The sequence below is a fragment of the Triticum urartu genome, chromosome 7A (genome assembly GCF_056163025.1).
Source record: "Triticum urartu cultivar PI428250 chromosome 7A, HENAU_Tu73, whole genome shotgun sequence".
Taxonomy (NCBI): domain Eukaryota; kingdom Viridiplantae; phylum Streptophyta; class Magnoliopsida; order Poales; family Poaceae; genus Triticum; species Triticum urartu.
This window is the reverse complement of record NC_141879.1, coordinates 163694774-163714517: the sequence shown is the minus strand read 5'-3', so window position 1 is coordinate 163714517 and position 19744 is coordinate 163694774. Positions and strand designations below refer to the sequence as shown.

The following is a 19744-nucleotide window of genomic DNA, read 5'->3' as shown; positions in this document are numbered from 1 at the left end:
AGGATTGTGTCAATTCCTCACTCTTTTTTGATCATATCATCTTGCCCTGAAAAGCAAGGTTGATCTCGAGCTTAGTAACATATCGGTGGTTCATGATTTTCCGAATATCTTCTTGGAAGTATTACCTGGTTGTCACCTGACCGCTATGTTGAGTTCGTGATCAAGTTGATTTTCTTATAAACCACTCCTTCTCCAGGAATCTGTGTTGGATATCCCTGAGCTAGTTGGTTGAGCTAGACAACAACTTGGAGAGTTGGAAGATAAAAGCTTGTCTGACTTAGTTCATGTCAAGGGATATCTTTTTGTGTGTGTGTGTGTGTTGAAGAAAGATGATATCTCCATCGATTGGTCCTCGTGATCAGTTGTTGGATCTATTGCCTTGTCAAAACTTTGACTTGAGTATGGGCTATCGTCAAGTCAAATCAGAGCCAACGATGTTCGTAATGGTGTCTTACCCGTGGTTGATCCCTGGGCATACACCATTATATCTTTTGGTCTGACCAATGCTATCACCGTGTTCACATGATGGTGGAAGTCCAGTGATATGGAAATTCCGATGAGTTGTTGTTGAGCCCATCAGCAACATTTTGTCTCCCCCATGATTCATGCTGAACATCAACCTAGTGTTGAAAATTTTATAAGCAATGCCTTCGTGTTCCATTCATGAAGCTTATGCTTGGATGGAAGAAGTGACTTCCTCGAATTCATGTGCATTTGGTGCAAGTTACCACCGTGAGTTCGAGAAAGATTGTTTTTGTTTTCCCTGGAATCATCCCAAGTCAGTCATGCATATGTGCGAAGTATTCTGTGGTCTGGAGACTTGCAACCTTCATTCTATATGTATCCCTAGCACACCAAGCCACTGATTGCATTGTTCAAGGAGAAGAAGTTCCTTCTTAAGGCATGCCTTATACAAGGACTTCAATATCCTCGTTGATGGTTCCCAACCAGAATTCGGTAGTGTTTCATTGTAAGACTACCATGTGGTCATGCTTGTCTAGGACAGCGTGTTCACATGTTTGTAGCGGAACCCGCTCATGTTTTGGAGCATGCTATCGTAGTTCATCTCCCGAGATTCTCGCAATATCATCTCGTCGATTTGTGTTGCAAACTTTCTTTCCAGACATGCCGATGTTTGAAGTGTCCTGTTACCAACCAGGTCTGAATCTCAAGCAGATATGATGGTTGGAAAAATCCCCAACATTTGCATTTTGTTCCCAGCTTGCACCACCATTGTGCCATTTTTCCCATGGACTACCTTCTCGGTAATTCTTGGTCAGGATCATCTTCAACAGTGGTACTACCATGGGTTCCATCCATTTCCGATGATAAGCAAAATCATCCATTGCGTTGTCTTCAACAAGGGAGTCCACATCATCCATCCTAGTCCGAGTATGCAATTTCTTCGAGCTCTTTCAAACAATCAATTGTAATTTGCCTTAAGCTGGTATGAAGAGCTTCAATGATCTATGGATCAAAAGTAATTCTTTTTGCCACTTAAGGGAATAGTTCTTCGAGTCACCTTTTCCAAAGTGCCTCGTTACGGGATCATGGCAATCAATCTCCTCGCTACCTTAAAACCTATGCACCATCCTACTTAAGCGTGGGAGTGTTTTCTACCAAATTGAACTTTCATCATTTGTTCTTTCCATCCCTTTTGATGTGTGTTTGTGTCTTGGATCAAGAGATGATTCAACGTCTCATTTCCATGAGTTGATCGTGTATCGCCTGATCTTTGAGAAGATCATTTTCTATAGAGTTTCCTTCTGTCGTCATCATGTTGGATGAAGATCTCGAAAGCAAAGACGTCAAGATCAATTTGAAGCAATGAACCAACATATTCGAGAAGCATAATTGGATCATGAAGATTGTGTTAGTTTGTGTTCCCCTTTGACCTCTTACCTCACGTCTTGAATCTCGGGACGAGATTCTTGTTTAGTGGGGGTGAGCTGTCACAGCCCCAGTTCAGCCCTTGCTTGTCTTTGCATCATCATCTTGCATCATGATTAAATTCCATTAAAATTTGGAAATGGGGATTGCCTAAACCCTAGCATTAAAGGAATTAACTAGGTTCAAACTTAAAACTTTTCAATGAACCCAAAATGTCCTTCATAAATGTCCACCATCTTTGGTCCTGGCTAAACCCTCTGCCAAAAATGGTTTCATATTTTTGGAGGCTATTCTGGATTTTTGAATTAAATCATAAGTATTTGAATTTGGACATTTAAATTCTATAAAGTATTTTAAATGTCCAAATAATCTTGAAAGCATTTGAGGGCTATTGGAAATAGTTTCAAAAGTGCCCACAATTATTTTCAGGATTTTACAAAATGAATTAGTATTTTTACTAATTCAAAACAGAAAAGAAAAAAATAGAAAACAGAAACTAAATTAAGAGAGAGAGAGAGAGAGAGTAACCTCACCTGCAGCCCACCTGGCCAAAGCCAGCCCGGCCCACCAGGGGCAGCATTGTCTTCTTCCTCCTGCCAGGAGGAGAAGCAGCTGCGTGCCCGATGGCCAGCGAGCCGCGCTGGCTCCTCCCTGCCTGCGTGCCCGCCCTCAACTGCCTGGTCGCCACCACGACACCCCTGACCCCCTCTCACTCCCCCTCTCTCGCTCTGGACTCCCTCCCCCTCCTCTGCTTCCTCTCCCGCGTTCGACCACGGGCACCTGAGAGCGCCGACGAGCACCACCGGGGCCATCGTCCACCCCGCACCTCGCTGTTGCTTCCAGAGGAACCGCCATCGCCTTCTGCGTCATCTACACCAACCTATTCGACCGCGGGAGCCCTGTAGCGTCGTCCCCGAGCTCGTCTTCTACCTTCGGCCGCCGGCAACCTCACCTTCGATTCACCGCCGTCTCCGCATCCCCGAGCTCGCCGACTTGCTCGTCCGACTCGCCGTGAGCCACTGACCCTAACCCCCCTCCTTTGCGCTCCATTTGCACGTTGTAGCCATTGCTCCGCCGGAGACCGAACCGCTCCGCCGCCGTGGCCACAGTCGTCGAAGATCTCAACTGAGCACACCCACGTGCTCACCGCGCCGCGTAGGTGCCGTAGGAGCTAAGCACACCACTCCACGGCCACCGCAGCCCCGTTCCCGAGTGTGCTCGAACTCCGGCCGCCGCCAAGGTCGACGCCGCGCACAACCCCGGCCACCCTAGCTGCTGCTGCTTGCTGCGCTGGATGCGTGAGAGCTCCAGCTCCCCGCGGATGCCCTCCGTCGCTCGTTTCGTCGCCTGTGCTGCGTTTCCGAGCCGCGCCGCCGTCTCGGGCCTTGCCGGCGTCATGTCGCCGGTGGGGTTGACCCATTTGACCACGTGGGCCCCGCCCCCTGGTCAAACCTAGATTAGGAGTTAAACTAACACTAATTTAGTTAGGTTAGCCGCTGACATGTGGGCTCCGACCCCACTGACATTTTAGTTATGCTTAATTTAAGGTTAATTAACCATATTAATTAGCTGAGTCAATGACATATGGGTCCCGCAGGTCAGGTTTGACCTGGCCGACCAGTTGACCCGCTGACATCACCCTTGCGCAATGCTGACGCAGTAAAGCTTTTCTGGGATTTTAAATAAATCAGAAATGATTTATTTATTTCAGAAAATAGCTAAAACTTCTAAAAATCATAGAAAATAATCTATAACTCCAAATGAAATAAATTATATATGAAAAATTATCAGAAAAATCCAAGGAATCTGGATATGGCATTTTCATGCATGTTTGAACAACTTAACCTCACTGTTTAGTCCAAAACATGATAATGCACTATTTGAATTCATAGTTTGAATTTGAATTTGAACCTTGAGTTCAAATCAACCCAAAACCTTTCTGTTACTAGTTGCATTAGCCCAAAACACATTCATATTGCCATGTCATGATCATGCATCATATTGTTGCATTGCATTGATTGTATTCTTCCTTGTTTGCCGGTAATTGTTCCCTCTCGGTAGACGCTGCTCCGACGCTGTGATTGTTGACACTGATGAAGACTCAATGCTATCTTCAGAAGTGCCAGGCAAGCAAAACCCCCTTGTTCATACCGATACAATCCCACTCTCTCGCTCCTGCTCTCTTTTACTGCATTAGGACAACAACGTTTCAACTGTTACATGCTGCGGTAGTTGAACCCCTTCCCTCTGCATGACCTGTCATTGCCACAGTAAATAGATGAAACCCACTAGCATGAGTAGGAGTTGTTTGAGCCCTGATGTGCCTACTCATTCATGCTTGTTTGTCATGCCTGCTACTGCTTAGAGTTGAGTCAGGTCTGATTCATCGGGGATGAATTGGGATGTGGTGAACATGTCCTACCGTTGAGAGCTAAGTGTGTGAACACGATTTGGTAAATGTAGCGGTGAGAGGCCATGTAGGAGTACATGGTGGGTTGTCTCATTGCAGCCGTTCTCAGGAACTGAGTTCTGTGTTTGTGATCCATGAACAGTTACTACCACGCATTGGAATGCTTAAGTGCCCCTCTCGACTTATTAATCCACTTGATCTTTGTCCAGGAGTTGCAACTAGTTTCTGGTGTTTGTAGGTAGTGTTAGTAGTCTACCAAGTGGTACTCTGTACAGGTGGGCTTGGGACAGACTAGGCACCGTGGCACGGTGTACCAAGCGTAGATCCACCCGTCGAGGTGGGCTTGGGAACCCTGCACACATCGTTTGGGGCCGTGAGCGACACCCCGGCCGGATCTCCTTGCGGATGGAACCCAAATAGGCGATAAACCTGGACTAGAGACTTGTGTGGTTAGTCAGGTCGTGGCCGACTCCCTCGCCAGGCTTCCGCTTGAAGGTTGCCGAGGTACATGACGTGTACATGGTGGTAAGTGGCGAAAGCGTGTGTGAAGAAGTACACCCCTGCAGGGTTATCATTATCTATTCGAATAGCCGGATTCCTCGGATATGGAAACTTGGACCCCTTGCATAGTTCATAGACAAGTGAAAGTGGATACTCTAAAATGCACAAGATAAGTGTGAGTGCTTTGGATGGCGTTCTCGCAGGGAGACGGGAGCGGATCCATAGTGGTGTATTGGTATGGTGAATTTGTGGACTCGTGTGCGCCACCTTAAAAGAGTTACTTGCAGTCGTAGTTCAGGGTAGCCACCGAGTCAAAGCTGGCTTGCTGCAGTTAAACCCCACCACCCCCTTTGTTGATACCGATGCATATGTAGTTAGTTCTGATGTAAGTCTTGCTGGGTACATTTGTACTCACGTTTGCTTAATTTATGTTTTGCAAAGAGACTCCAGTCTCGCTAGTAGTTCCGCGTGGACTTCGACGTTTAGCTTGTTACCTCAGCTACGATCTTGTGCCCTTGGCAGGATCTGGTAGATAGTCAGGCTTCTCAGCCTTCTTCATTTGTAGTTGTCTGTACTCAGACAAGTTAAGCTTCCGCATGTGCTTGTTGCTTGTATGCTCTGTATGTTGGGTCATGAGACCCATGTTTGTAATATCTCGCTCCTCGGAGCCTAATGAATAAATACTTGAGTCATAGAGTCTTGTTGTGATGCCATGTTATATTTACACATATCGAGCATATTGTGTGTATGATTGAAATGCTTGGTATGTGTGGGATCCGACAATCTAGTTGTTTATCCTTGGCAGCCTCTCTTATGGGGAAATGTAGTCTAGTGCTTCCATGAGCCATAGTAGTCCGCTACAGCCCGGTTCACCGGAGTCCTGCTAGCCCAGCACTACTGCTCAGGACACTTGACTGTCCGGCATGTGTTTCACTTCGTTTCTGTGTCTGTCCCTTCGGGGAAATGTCACGCGGTGACATCCGGAGTCCTGCCTAGCCTACTACAGCCCGGGTTACCGGAGTCCTGTTAGCCCAGTGCTACAGCCTAGATTCACACGCTGTTGACCGACATGCTCGAAGTTGATTCATGTATGCCTGTCCCCATGGGTTAGTGCCGCTTTGGGTTCACGACTAGCCATGTCGGCCCGGGTTCTCTGTCATATGGATGCTAGCGACACTATCATATACGTGAGCCAAAAGGCGCAAACGGTCCCGGGCCAGGTAAGGCGGCACCCGTGGGAATACCATGCATGAGGCCGCAAAGTGATATGATGTGTTACATGCTAGATCGGTGTGACTTAGGATCGGGGTCCTGACAGGCTCGCGATGCCGCAGGTAGGCTGTAGGGACGGTTTGGAGGTGCGGGGTGGGAGGTTGGGCCGGGATGGGTGCCGTGCGCCATGACGCGCCGGCGGCTGCACAGGGGAGCAGGGTGGGTCATGGGTGGCTAGCTGAATGGGAAAGGGGTGAGCAGCGAGGAGAAGAGACTGAAAGTGCTGGCTTTAGCAGAATTGTTTTTGTCCCACGACTCTATAATTTTTTTATTTATATTAGTGCATATTATGCGCAATTGCTTTGGGAGGCCGAGCTCTATGGAGATCTCCAAATCCAAAATTCAAAATTCTTGAAAAATCATATTTTTACATTCAAACAAATTCTGAAAAAGATATGGAAATAGATGAAGGCATAGTGCACAAGAGTGTAAATTTTGAGAACAAAATATGTTGAAATGTGGGCTGTGCAAAAACTACAAATTTGTGATTTTTTAACACATGATACAATTCATCCTCCCCGATCATCAATTTGTCCTTTTTGTACAGGTAGTGTTTTAACATATTTCATCCTTAAATTTTACACACATACGCCTCACATCATTGTTTACTTGTACGAAAAAGTTCAGAACTGAAATTTTTGAATTTTGTTTTTTTTTCAAAAAAAAGGCCTCCATGGAGGCCGAGAGCTAAAACGCCATTCTCTGTATATTATAGCATAAGAACTGAGGTATTTGGACGGTCTGTCGGGGCTACCAAATATCTTGGCTAGACTAGAACAAATCTTGTTTTGCATATTCTAGATGTCTGTCTTTTTAACCTTTTTAGTTTGCATGTTGTATATGAATATATGATAGTACTCCCCGCAAAGAAAAAGAATAAATGATAGTAATATATTTAGTATATACATTTCACTTTTTCAGACTGTGTCCATGATAGATATGGATATTATTGACCATCAAAAATAACCTACCAACAAGAGTCCGAAGGTGATGTTGTTGGAAGAGATAAAAAAACTCAGCAAATTCTATACAACCTACCAACAAGAATTCGAAATGACTAAAGAATCTCAGGGAAATAAACATAAAATTGAAGAGACAAAAATTATAAAACTTAAGTCTAGGGCGGCATATAGGGGTTCTTCTTTGATCAAGCCATCGGTGCTGAATGGTGCTTTTTCGGTGAAGCCCTGGTTGCCGCACGGAGCTTGAAAACTTAGTCACCCCGTGTGTCTTTTTTTAAAACTATGTATCAAAAACCAATAAGTGAGAGCTGATGGCAATGTACAAACGGTGGATCTGAAGCTCTCAGTTTCATGGGTTGGTCCCCTACCAATATGTCACATCGTGCTTCGCTATTTACATTTTTCATCATGTTCTCTCCAAATAAAATTCTGGCAAATGAAAAGTCTAATCAAAGTCTACAATGCGTTGGCTAGAAAATATGACTATGTTCATAAATTTCTAATTAACGTTGACATTGTTCTATTGTTGAAATGTACTTCATAAAAAGCACTTATATAAAATGTCCACTATCGAAAATCTTTTCACATCATATTTCGTATTCCCGTAACAATGCACGGGCATTCAACTAGTCTATAATACTTTGAGAATGTTTTGGTCTGACCAAACCACCTCAACGTCACCGGACAATCGCACAGTTGAACTCACCACGTACCCAGAGTCCCGGACCGCCGGATCCTTTGAATCCTGATGCGGAGATGGCCGCCTCCCATCCAAGGCGTCGCCCCCCGCCGCGCGGCGGCCGCGGCCACGGTTGCACCCCCCACCAGCGAGCTGGTCCGGCAACACAACCGCTCCCTCGCGGCTCTTCTCCGCCGCGGCCGCCTCGCCGCAGCTTGGCGCCTCTTCGACGCTCTCCCAGTCCGCAACGTCGTGACCTGGAACTCGCTCTTAGCGGCGCTAGCCCGCCGCAGCGACGTAAGCGCTGCCAGCGCCTTTTTCGCCTCCATGCCCGTCCGGGACGTTGTGTCATGGAACACTCTCCTCGCCGCCTACTCCCGCTCGTCGCACTCCCACCACCTCGCCGCCGCGCGCCGCCTGTTCGACGAAATGCCGCAGCGCGACGGCGTCACGTGGAACACCCTCCTCAGCGCCTATGTGCGCCGCGGGCTCATGGGCGAGGCCGGGAAGCTGTTCGACGAGATGCCGCAGAGGGGCGTCACTTCTTGGAACACGATGGTCACCGGGTTCTTTGCTGCTGGTCAGGTGAGCAAGGCCCTCGACATGTTCAATGCGATGCCTGTGAAGGACTCTGCGTCGCTGGGCACACTGGTGTCTGGGTTAGCCAAGAATGGCCGGTTGCATGAGGCAGAGGAGCTGTTGACAAAGCGCTTGACGGTGACAGACATGGGCAAGGCTGTTGATGCTTACAACACACTCATCGCTGCGTATGGGCAAGTTGGGAGGGTGGATGATGCCAGAAGATTATTTGATATGATACCCAGAGGTCAGAATCAGCACCAGATGAGCAATATGAGGGTGTTTCAGAGAAATGTTGTGTCATGGAACACAATGATGATGTGCTATACCAGAACTGGAGATGTTTGCTCAGCTAGGATGCTGTTTGATGAGATGCCGGCTAAGAACTTGGAATCGTGGAACACTATGGTTGCTGGGTATGCCAAGGTGTCCAATATGCAGGAAGCAGAGAAGCTGTTTTGGGAAATGCCAGACCCTGATATGGTGTCCTGGAATTTAATAATACGAGGATTCACACAGATAGGAGAGGTTGAGCATGCCCGTGGATTTTTTGATAGGATGCCAGAGCGTGCAATCATCTCCTGGAATACAATGATATCAGGTTATGAACAAAATGGGGACTATGATGGTACAATTGAGCTATTTTCAAAGATGCTAGAAGTTGGTGGGACGCCTGACCGGCACACCTTCTCTTCAGTTCTAGCAGCATGTGCGTCGATCCCTATGTTGCCCCTTGGAGCTCAGCTCCACCAACTTATTGAGAAGTCGTTTCTGCCAGATACTGCAACTAGCAATGCCCTTATAACAATGTACTCCAGAGGCGGGGCAATAACTGATGCGGAAGCCATCTTCAATCAGATGCGTACGCAAAAATGTTTAGTGTCTTGGAATGCACTGATTGGAGGTTATGAACACCATGGTCGTGCTACAGAAGCCTTGCAGCTGTTCGAAGAAATGAGGAGAGCTGGGGTTATGCCAACACACATAACTTTCATTTCTCTTTTGAGTGCATGTGGAAATGCTGGCCTTGTCTCTGAAGGATGGAGGGTTTTCCACACCATGGTCCATGAGTATGGCATTGCTGCTAGGATTGAGCACTACTCAGCACTTGTAAATCTCATAGGTCGACATGGTAAGCTTGATGATGCATTGGAGGTAATCAATAGCATGCCAATTGCTCCGGACCGATCTGTGTGGGGATCTTTCCTCGGAGCATGTACGGCGAAGAAGAATGAACCACTGGCTCACATGGCTGCAAAGGCATTATCCAAGATTGATCCCGAGAGTTCTGCTCCATATGTTCTGATTCATAACTTACATGCTCGTGAGGGAAGGTGGGGAAGTGCATCTCTGGCAAGGGAAGAGATGGAACGGCAAGGTGTTCACAAGCATGCCGGGTACAGCTGGATTGATTTGCACGACCAGGTGCATGTCTTCAACGCAGGAGATACCTCACATCCCTTTATCCAGGAGATATATTCAGTCCTAGAATGTTTTGACATGTCATCCAGAGATTGGAGCTAGACGGTACGGTGAGATTGTTGTAGTATTTATATGGAACAAAGAAAAATATTTTGCAGTGTAGAAACAAACACATGTTTTCTGTCTTTGATTCTTGTTGACTTGTACATATCTCATTCATGTACTGTTTGCACCCTACCCAAATCAGCTATTTACAAAGTCTGTTAATTGAGCTCTTATAGCCATATGTTACACTTGTTGATCTGTGTGCAATCTCTAATCAAAATAATCAAAAATTTGTGAGTTGATGCATGAACAGCTAAAGTAGACTATTTAAATGATTTATTTTTTCGACAGTGGGCTTATTTTGCTGGCTTTGTAAGGCGGCAGTTGCACAAGCCAAAAAACATGGGGATAAGCCAGGCAACTCAAGTGAGTTTGTATTACTCCCACTTATCTGGTACACATGTGTTTTGATACTTACTTTTAAGTGTTGTTTCACATCTAATCACGAACACGTTGTCACATTATCTCTCTCAAAAACACGTGTGCAAGGCCTGGTTGAACAGATCCCACAACAGGTGCATTCAAAGATTGGCACATAAGTTACTCTTCTAGTATCATCATTTTGTTTATGCCTTCTAAATAAGCACATAATGTTGCGTGCTTGATTACCTGTTTATGAATCATCTCTCCTCTGACATAACACTCGCTCCCCAAATTCTAAATTTTTTTTTCAAAAACGGAGGCAAAAGATTTGCCTCATATATTAATTAAGGAGATAATAGAGTTTTACAGATAGCCCTCAACTAAACAGTATTTGACTTTGGTTAAAATCCCATATTGTAGATCGTCACTTGTAATTTCAACATGCTATTCTGAAACAGAGACATGCTTCCGTCGCACCCCACGCCAGCTTTGATCTTTTCTTATCCGCTCGTCTACCACCGCTTTGTCTCCCTTCCATTTCATGTCTCCATCTATCTTCTCTGGTGCTACGGAAGGACAGAGCACTCACCTCGGTTGGGCGAGTAGTAACCGGAGGCGAGGACCGGGTGCTTGACTTGTTCAATGGTGGGGATGATGGATGTGTTTTCTTCTCACCTGCTTGAGGTCGCCATGGCCAGCTGCGATGATTGGGCACCAAGATTCAGTCAATTACGCAGAGTACGGAGGTGATGACTGCACATCCGACTCGCTCGAGGATGCCATGCCTAAGCGAGGCCTGGGCGCTCAACTTAGTTGAAGACGAGGATGCCGAATGTGATGACTACACGGCCACACTAACGGTGGCATGGCCAGAGGCGAGGTCTAGGTGCCACCGAATGAGTCGGGCGCCCAGGAGTAACATACTCCCCACTATGGCTAGTCTAAAGCTGAACAGGAGCGAAAACAAATTTCATGAATATCAATTCGATTAAATGTTATCTACTCCATGAAAGTCTTACAGTTCCAAGAAGTATAAATATTATCTCTGGAAAACAAAACATGCAGACTCTAGCTGAAAACTTTTGATTAGCCATACTCAGTGCACGGACCCCCAGGCATGTTCCGCCATTACCAAAACTAATTATTAATTACTCCCTTTTCTGTAACTCCCGATCCATTAGCTACTCTTGGAATTAATTTCTTGCATGATTTCCAATATTATTAGCCGTTTCCATCTACCTAGTGATACAAGCATTTAAGAGCTGGGTTTGCCTTTCATCCGCTCCATATATACTCCTTCCGTCTCCCATAAGAGTATTTGGCTGCCCATGTTCTAGATCTCTCTAGAAAGAATGGATTCCAGTGGAGAACATAGGTAACTTTTTTTCTCTGATTTCATACATCATATGGTTTGACAAAGTAAGATAGTGCACGGGCGTACATCAGAAAGTAGTGCCTTTGTTATTGCTATAAGTTGATCCAGTTCTTCTTTCCATGCACCAGCTTCTGGCCTTATGGGCCAAGTGTTTGGCATGATAGTTACCTGCTTGAAGAGGAGGCGCTCCTCTGCACTCTACCCTTCCCGAGCTACGGCTGCCAACCATTGTGCTCTATCAGCCCCGCTGTTGCGCAGAGCAGCAGTCTGCAAGGTACGTTACGCAGAGCAACTTCTGGAGTACTGTATTTGATTTTAGTGCTACTTTCTGAAGTTGCAGAGCTCGCATGCAGCTCCCTGTCTTGTTCCTTGCGACACAGACGAGCTGGATACAAGCTTTGATGATGATCTGCTGAGGTGCTGGGAGGCTATAGAGCAATCTGATGACAGCACAGAAGAGAGTGGGAAGGGGTTGCCACTACTGTGTTATGGCGAGGTGAACGGAGCAGCTTCGAACGCCATGAGAGCAGACCGCGTTAGATCAGAGAGGGTGCTGACATTCGAGCTCGTGTCACAGTACTTCTACATGCCGATCACGCAGGCGGCTCGAGAGCTGAACGTCGGGCTCACCGTCCTGAAGAAGAGGTGCAGGGAGCTTGGGATTCCCAGGTGGCCGCATCGCAAGCTGAAGAGCTTGCAGACCCTCATCAACGACGTCGAGGTCCCCTCTTTATCCATACTAGTTTTCCCATCTCTGATTCTGAATCTGCCAGCATTTTACATCCGTTGTTTCTCCATGTAAATGCTGTGTGATGTCGGTCATGGTCGCAGGTCCTGCAGGAGGCAGGCAAGGCGAACGACGACGGGCAGCTGAGGGCGATGGTGGAGATGCTGGAGCAGGAGAGGCGGCTCCTGGAGCAGAGGCCGTACGTTGAGCTCGAGGAGAAGACGAAGAGGCTTCGGCAGGCCTGCTTCAAGGCCAGCTACAAAAAGAGACGGCTCTTGGCTCTTGAACCTGGGGAGGCATCCAAGTACTATTGATGCAGAGCGTCTCGCATATAGTAGTAGTATAGCCCAGCCCAAGTGTTTCTTCCATGTTTTATTAGAGTCTGGTGCTTTTCAGTTTCTACTATGCATCCCTGTGCTCTGGGAGAAGAACACAAATTGTGATGGCAGAAGAATTATGGCAAAAATTACTAGTTCTATCAAGCATGTGAGGCACTATATATACATGGAAAATGATTCAGATCAGACGGCCGATCCAGCGCGAGCATCCGCCGCCTCTCCCGTGCGATGTGCGTGTTGTGTGGGACCCGCCCAGCATTATCTGTATGGAGTAGTTTCCTTCATCTTTATCTCACCCACACCAACCGCTCAACCTTTTCCTTTCTTCCATGACGTTTTGTCTCTCTCAAGCCTTCTCTCAATCTCCCACCCAAATCTCCTACTAGATGATGTTGTTTTTTGCAGCTAGTGCGTGGTTCAAGGAACTGCGACTGCATGCAAGACCTCGTCCATGCCGCCCTTGACCATCACCGGCCGTGCGAATAGCGACGGTGTTGAAGTGTTTCTGAAACATCATCTTTGTTGCAATTTTTTCTGCAATATCCTGTGTGTTGCAAAAGCTCCTTCTTCAATAACATGGTAAAAGAATTCTGCAACAAAATCTCTGATGCGAAAAAATTCTGCAACAAGGCTTGTGTTGCAATAATGGAGGACGTTGCTAGTTGCAAAAAATAAAATCTGCAACAAGATCTCGGTTGCAAAAAAAATTCCGCAACAAGGCTTGTGTTGCAATAATGGAGGGTGTAAAAAAAATATGCAACAAGGCATGCGTTGCAATAATGAAGGGCGATGCTGGTTGCAAAATATTTCCGCAACAAGGCTTGTTGCCACTCGATGCACCAGATCCCATGGCTGGCGACCCGACCGATCTTTTAAAACGATCGGCCGGCGGACGCGTAGCTGCCCCTTTTGAAGTTTTGAAATTTACATCACGCTATATATGCCATCGTCCCACAGTCTTGCACTACACAATTCTACACTTCTGAAGTTTCAAGCAGTGACCATGTCTGTCCTCGCGGCCGTGTCCCTCTGCTCTCTGCCGATGTCGACGTACCCCGACAGGATCGCCCTGAACTCATCGCCGGTGAGCGTCTCCTTCTCCATGAGCACGTCGACCAGCTGGTCGATGGCGGGCCGCGTCCTCCTCACGTGCGCCTTGGCGACCTCGTACGCCTCGTCAACGATGGCCTTCACCGTCCTGTCGATGTCGGCGGCGAGCTTCTCCGACATGGAGTTCCTGGCCAGCATACGCAGCACCACGTCCCCGCTCTGCGCCGCCTGTTCCGTCAGCGCCCACGGCCCGATCTCCGACATGCCGAACGTGGTCACCATCTGCCGCGCCACCTGCGTCACCTGCTGCAGGTCCCCCGCCGCGCCCGTCGTCACCTCCGGCTCGCCGAAGATCACCTCCTCCGCGGCACGGCCGCCGAGCCCGCCGACGATCCTCGCGAAGATCTGCCGCTTGGACACCAGCGTCGGGTCGTCGCCCGGCAGGAACCACGTCAGGCCCCGCGCCTGCCCCCGCGGGATCAGCGTCACCTTCTGCACCTCGTCGTGCCCCGGCGTCAGCGTCCTGCGGTAGAATCGATCAGTCTTCAGTGCAATCGAGAGAAATAATGGCGTCAAACGAGGAGAGGGATGATGATGCGTGTGTGCTTACGCGCAGACGGCGTGGCCGATCTCGTGGTAGGCGACGAGCATCTTGCTCTTGCCGTCGATCATGCTGGCGCCCTCCAGGCCGGCGACGATGCGGTCGATGGAGTCGTCGATCTCCTTGACGGAGACGCGGTCCTTGCCGCGGCGGCCGGCGAGGATGGCGGCCTCGTTCATGAGGTTGGCGAGGTCGGCGCCGCTGAACCCGGGCGTGCGCATGGCCACCACGCCGAGGGACACGCCGGGGTCCAGCTTCTTGTTGGCGCTGTGCACCCTGAGGATCTCCTCGCGGCCGCGCACGTCCGGCAGCCCCACGGACACCTGCCGGTCGAAGCGGCCCGGGCGGAGCAGCGCCGCGTCGAGGATCTCCGGCCGGTTCGTGGCGGCGATGACGATGACGCCGCTGTCGCCGCGGAAGCCGTCCATCTCGGTGAGCAGCTGGTTCAGCGTCTGCTCGCGCTCGTCGTTGCCCCCGCCGATGCCCGTGCCGCGCTGCCGGCCGACGGCGTCGATCTCGTCGATGAACACCAGGCACGGCGCGTTGTCCTTGGCCTTGTTGAACAGGTCCCGCACCCGCGACGCGCCCACGCCCACGAACATCTCGATGAACTCCGACCCGGACAGCGAGAAGAACGGCACGCCGGCCTCGCCCGCGATCGCCTTGGCCAGTAGCGTCTTCCCCGTTCCCGGCGGGCCGACCAGCAGCACCCCCTTGGGGATCCTCGCCCCCACCGCCGTGAACTTGTCCGGGAACTTGAGGAACTGCACGATCTCCTGGAAGTCCTGCTTCGCCTCGTCCACGCCGGCGATGTCGTCGAACGTGACGCCCGTGTTGGGCTCCATCTGGAACTTGGCCTTGGACCGGCCGAGCCCGAAGGGCAGGCCCGGCCCGCCGCCGGGCGCGTTCATGCCGCCCGACGACCGCAGGAAGAGCGAGGCGAGGAAGAGGAGCGGGAAGCCGAGGTTAAGCAGGAGGCCGAGGACGTCCAGCCCGACGTTGGGCTCCGCCGGCTGGGCCGCGAGGTCGACGCCCTTCTCACGCATCTTCCGGACCAGCTCGGCGGGGAGCCCCGGGAGCTGCACCTTGACGCGGTGCGCCCTCGCCAGCGCCGGCTCGTCCACCTCGGCCACGGCCACCGTGCCGTTCTGGAACAGGTCCACCTTCTTGACCGCGCCGGCGTTGAGGTACTCCAGGAACCTGGAGTAGGACATCCGGCTCGACGTCAGCTCCTCCGGCGCCAGCACCGGCGGTTGATCAGCCCGTGCCGGCCTTGCCACGGCGAGCCCGAGCCCCAGCCCCAGGCCGGCGGACTGGAGCAGCCCCCGCCTGCCGAGGAGCCCGGCAGCGTCCGGCGACGGGGGCGTGATCTTGGCGGGAGAGGCCCGTCTCTGCGGCGCTTGCTTGGCGACGTCCTGCGCCTTGCAGACGGGCAGGTGGCTCGTAGTCGTCGTCGTCAGCGACATTGCCGTGGGCGACATGCCAAGCTTACTGCCACTGATCGATCAGGCTACTACTCTACTTGGCTAGTGGCAACTGAGCAGAGCAAAATGTGAGTGTGGTGCTGTTGCTCACGGGTTTTGGAGGGAACGTAGTATGGCGATTCCTCCTGTGTTTAAATAGATTGAGGTCACAACACTGACGCGGTGGTGCTCGTGTGGATGAGAGATCGCTGCAGTTTGGGGTTTCTCCGGTGGTTTCGTGAGCGTCTTGGTGAGGTTGTCGTGTTCGGCTTCTCGTAGGATCCAGAGACGGCGGTCGGATGGAGAATTCTGGCGCGCAATCCAGGCGGAGGCGGGGCAGCCAGTTGGGTGGCCCGCGTCCGGTCGCCAGACGCCGCCCGGTGCCGGTGGCGCTATCCACGTCGCGATGCAGTCGCACGCACACTTGTTGGGCTCGGCGCGCTCATGGGCTGTACACATGCCCGATGGCTGCTGACACAACATGTTCAAGTGGCCTTATCCTAGAAAAAAAAAGATGTTCAAGTGGCCTTTTCTATTCAAAGGATTTTCACAAAAGAATTGGAGAATTTGAATTCTTATCTAGAAAGAAAGAAAAAGAATCTATGTTGAACGTTTGATTAGTAGGCGTCGATCCTATATCAATTTGGAAATGTTTCTAAATAACCATTTATACTACATTTCATGGCAAATCTAACAACCACACTAAATTTTTGAAAATAATTCTTTGTTTTTATGTACTTATCAAGTAAACTCAAATCCTATAGGATTTGCATGCACATGACATTCCATTCATGTGTTTTTCATTCCTGTTTTTTTACTACCAATCAAAGGGGCCTAAAGGCCAAAAACTACGCATAAATTACTCTCCTTATATATTATGAACCCTGAGAATAAGTTTAACCAATACATAGTAGTGGAAGATCACAATCACACGCATAAGTGATAAAGATTTATCAACTAGAAAAAAAATAACTTCTCAAGATTAAGAGTAAGAAATCATGGTCGTAGACTGATTGGTGGACCCGACTTCGACTGAAAATCAAAAGGCTCTTTGAAATATCAAGAGATTTACAACACTCTCGTCATGGTGCCAGCCGACAACGATGCAAACAACTACAAAAGACAATTAACCAAACAGTTGTCTAGCAAATTTTGCCTCTTCTATAATCAGCTCGTCTCCGTTGAATCACTAAAGCAAACAACACAGATCTTCTATATCCAAATAGCTGTCCTCACTAACATATTGTAAGTAGGCCGCCTCAACATGCAACCATCTACATAGAAAATTGTTCATCTCAACATGCAAACATGCATGAAAAATTTCTATTCTATTATGTTATTTACATTGGATAAATATTTTTAGTTCTCGTTTCATCAACCAAATCTCGATTAAAGCATGTTGCAAAACATTCCTGCAACTACATGTGGGATATCATCTAGTTTTAGTGGACAGAGAAAATTGAGCTATCAACAAACCAAAACATATTCTAACTTAATCTATCGTTGTTTGCCTATGCACCACGTTCTTTAACTGAAATACACTAGCCTCCAATCGCCAACTTGAGGGCAATCTGTTTGCAGCCATCAAATATTAACAAAAAAACATATCTTCTTTTCTCCTTTCTTATGGGTGGTGGTTTTCCTTTTGTATTCTCTCATCCTCTCACGGTGGCATCCGCGTCCTTCTCTCACATAGCATTGCATGGAGGCTATGGATTTCTTCTTCCGCTTCTATAAAGATGTCATCTCAGCCATTAGATTTTTGTAAGGCATCTCAGTCATTACATGCAACTGAAATAAATGGTTCACATGTATTGGACCTGTGGGCTGCGGTTGTGCTCCCAACACACCCCATCTGGAGGATGTTAGCCCAACAATGTGTATGATTTTTCTCCTGGTACGGGGTTTTGATCTGTGAGGATGGAAACTTTATGTACTAGACGATACCCTGCACGTTGTTGCGGGTATGTTTTGCAAAAATATTTCAATGAGAATTTGTTGTATGGAACATTAATATTTGAAAGAATACTATTACAACTAAAGTTGAAAATACGTATGGTTTTATTGTGTTTGATTATTATATAATATAAATATCATAATACAATGGAGATTCTCATACATGTTTGCATGTTGTGGTGGCTTCTTATGCATGGTTGCATGTTGAGGTGAGTCTTTTCTATACATGTTAAATGCTGAGTATGTATGGTTGCATGTTGATAAAAATATGTTAGTGAGGGCTAGCTATTTCGATATATAAGGTCTGTGGGCAACGTTAGGCATCCATGAGGCGTAGAAGGAAACCATCAATCACCTTAACCGTGTGTGTTCCATTCAATTGAATCTCAGACATTCTATGTGTGTCTTACACTTGGCACTGCTATGTTTATCTAGTGTGTATCACTTTCCTTGTTGTTGCATTTGGCTGGCTTCGGGACAACTCTTATCTTATGTAAGCCTCCATCGAAGCTCTCATGTCACGCAAATGGCATACATGTTGGGTCCTGTTGTGAAAAATAAAGTGTTGTCCTTGGTGGCGGAGAAGTGTAGCTCGTAGTGGATAGTTTTCCGAAACCCCACACTCTGAAAATGAATGAGAAAACTAGGAGCGATTTCCAATCGTGACTAGTTTTCGGAACAATTTTGTAGTCATGCTCCTTCAGTCTAGTTAGAAAGTTATTGGCACTTGTATCATGGTTTCATTTGCAATGATGATTGAAAAAATTACTGACACTTCGTCCACCACAGAGATTGGTACAAAATAGTTTTGCGGTAACCTTAGAGATAACACTATAAATATTTCACTACATACAAATAACTTCACAATTTCAACGCACGAACATCATTCACATAAATGAATGGGAAATACCGAAAACACAAAGCTTAAGTTGACGTCCACTTTCACCGAGGCATTTTGGTATAAGAATCAGATCGCCAAAACTGAAACATTCATCCCGTGCAACGTATATCCTACAACGAACAACCTAAAACTTTAGCTAACTCCAGCTGTCCCATCTACCTTTGGATCACGACATGTCCACGTAAACAAGCTGCTCTGATGCTCAAAAAAAGTTAGCAGGCCGGAATTGTGAACCAAATCAGGCAGAAAGGCTCAAGAAGCAAGATCGAGACCAAGTTGTCGTGTACCCGAGCCAGCGAGAAGCGGGATCTCCTATAGGACACATTATGTCAAGATGCTACTCGACCGCATAGGATGCGCGCGATCGAGCCGACCCATTAAGCAACCATAGGAATCACACTGTAAGGACTTGGAGAACTCTAGCGATGTTTTTCTCTTCCCAATTTTGGTTTTCAAGCGGTTTTCATTTTAAGCCGGGTACTGTAGCGACTCAACCTGATGCAGTAGTGAAGGATTTTTTTGGTTTTTAGGTGATTTTTTATTGTTTTATAAAAAAACAATTTTAAAACAATATACATTTTTTTAAAATGAGAAGATTTCTTTTAAAATTCAGTTGATTATTCGAAAACACAAGCAATTTTTTTAAAAGAACATTTTTAAAATGCAAATATTTTTTGGAAGCATGGATTTTTATGAAAATCTAAACAAATTTTGAAAGTTCGAAAGTTCTAAAAAAATAATTTTTAAAATTGTAACTTTTTTTGGAAAACTCAAACAATTTTTGAATTCCAGAGCAGTTTTTAAAATTTTGAAAAAATGAAAACCAAACAAATCAGTAAAGAAATATAGAAATAGAAGAAAAACCCGGATAATAACATCCTGAAGGGTTCCCAAAACAGATAAAAGATAGAACAACAGCATTTCTAAAACCAGATTTCCTGTACGAAATGAGCCACCCCGAATCGCTCACCCCTTTACAAAAACTCTGCGACAAATAGGAATTACCGACAGGAAGCACCTGGAACATGCAGCGCAAATCAAGCCAGTATGCCATAAGGCTTCATTCGGTCCGTTGCTAGTGAAAAACTGAATGGAGCGCTACAATAGGCCAGCAAATTCCTATTTGCCGCACAATGTGGCAAAATGTTGG

General features: G+C 47.5%; 2 protein-coding genes across 4 annotated transcripts; one reads left to right on the top strand and one right to left on the bottom strand.

Annotated features, from left to right (window-relative positions):
- Positions 1-7634: 7634 nt before the first annotated feature.
- LOC125521232 (protein RKD4) lies at positions 7635-12809 on the top strand. Of its 3 annotated transcripts, XM_048686295.2 has the most exons (4): positions 10112-11558; positions 11687-11832; positions 11912-12279; positions 12390-12809. In XM_048686295.2, the coding sequence occupies exons 1-4, from the start codon at positions 11536-11538 to the stop codon at positions 12597-12599; spliced, it is 747 nt and encodes a 248-aa protein (XP_048542252.1). In that variant the 5' UTR covers positions 10112-11535; the 3' UTR covers positions 12600-12809. The 3 variants fall into 3 exon arrangements, 2 of the variants coding, with proteins under 2 accessions (XP_048542251.2, XP_048542252.1); XR_007289096.2 differs by lacking the exons at positions 11912-12279; positions 12390-12809 and adding an exon at positions 7635-9820 and having other exon boundaries at positions 10112-10186; XM_048686294.2 differs by lacking the exons at positions 11687-11832; positions 11912-12279; positions 12390-12809 and adding an exon at positions 7635-9820 and having other exon boundaries at positions 10112-10364.
- A 399-nt stretch (positions 12810-13208) lies between these two features.
- On the bottom strand, positions 13209-15874 carry LOC125524011 (ATP-dependent zinc metalloprotease FTSH 6, chloroplastic). The gene is made up of 2 exons (XM_048689090.2): positions 14284-15874; positions 13209-14196 (listed from the first exon to the last, which is right to left on the bottom strand). The coding sequence occupies exons 1-2, from the start codon at positions 15753-15755 to the stop codon at positions 13614-13616; spliced, it is 2055 nt and encodes a 684-aa protein (XP_048545047.1). The 5' UTR covers positions 15756-15874; the 3' UTR covers positions 13209-13613.
- Between the last annotated feature and the right edge of the window lie 3870 nt (positions 15875-19744).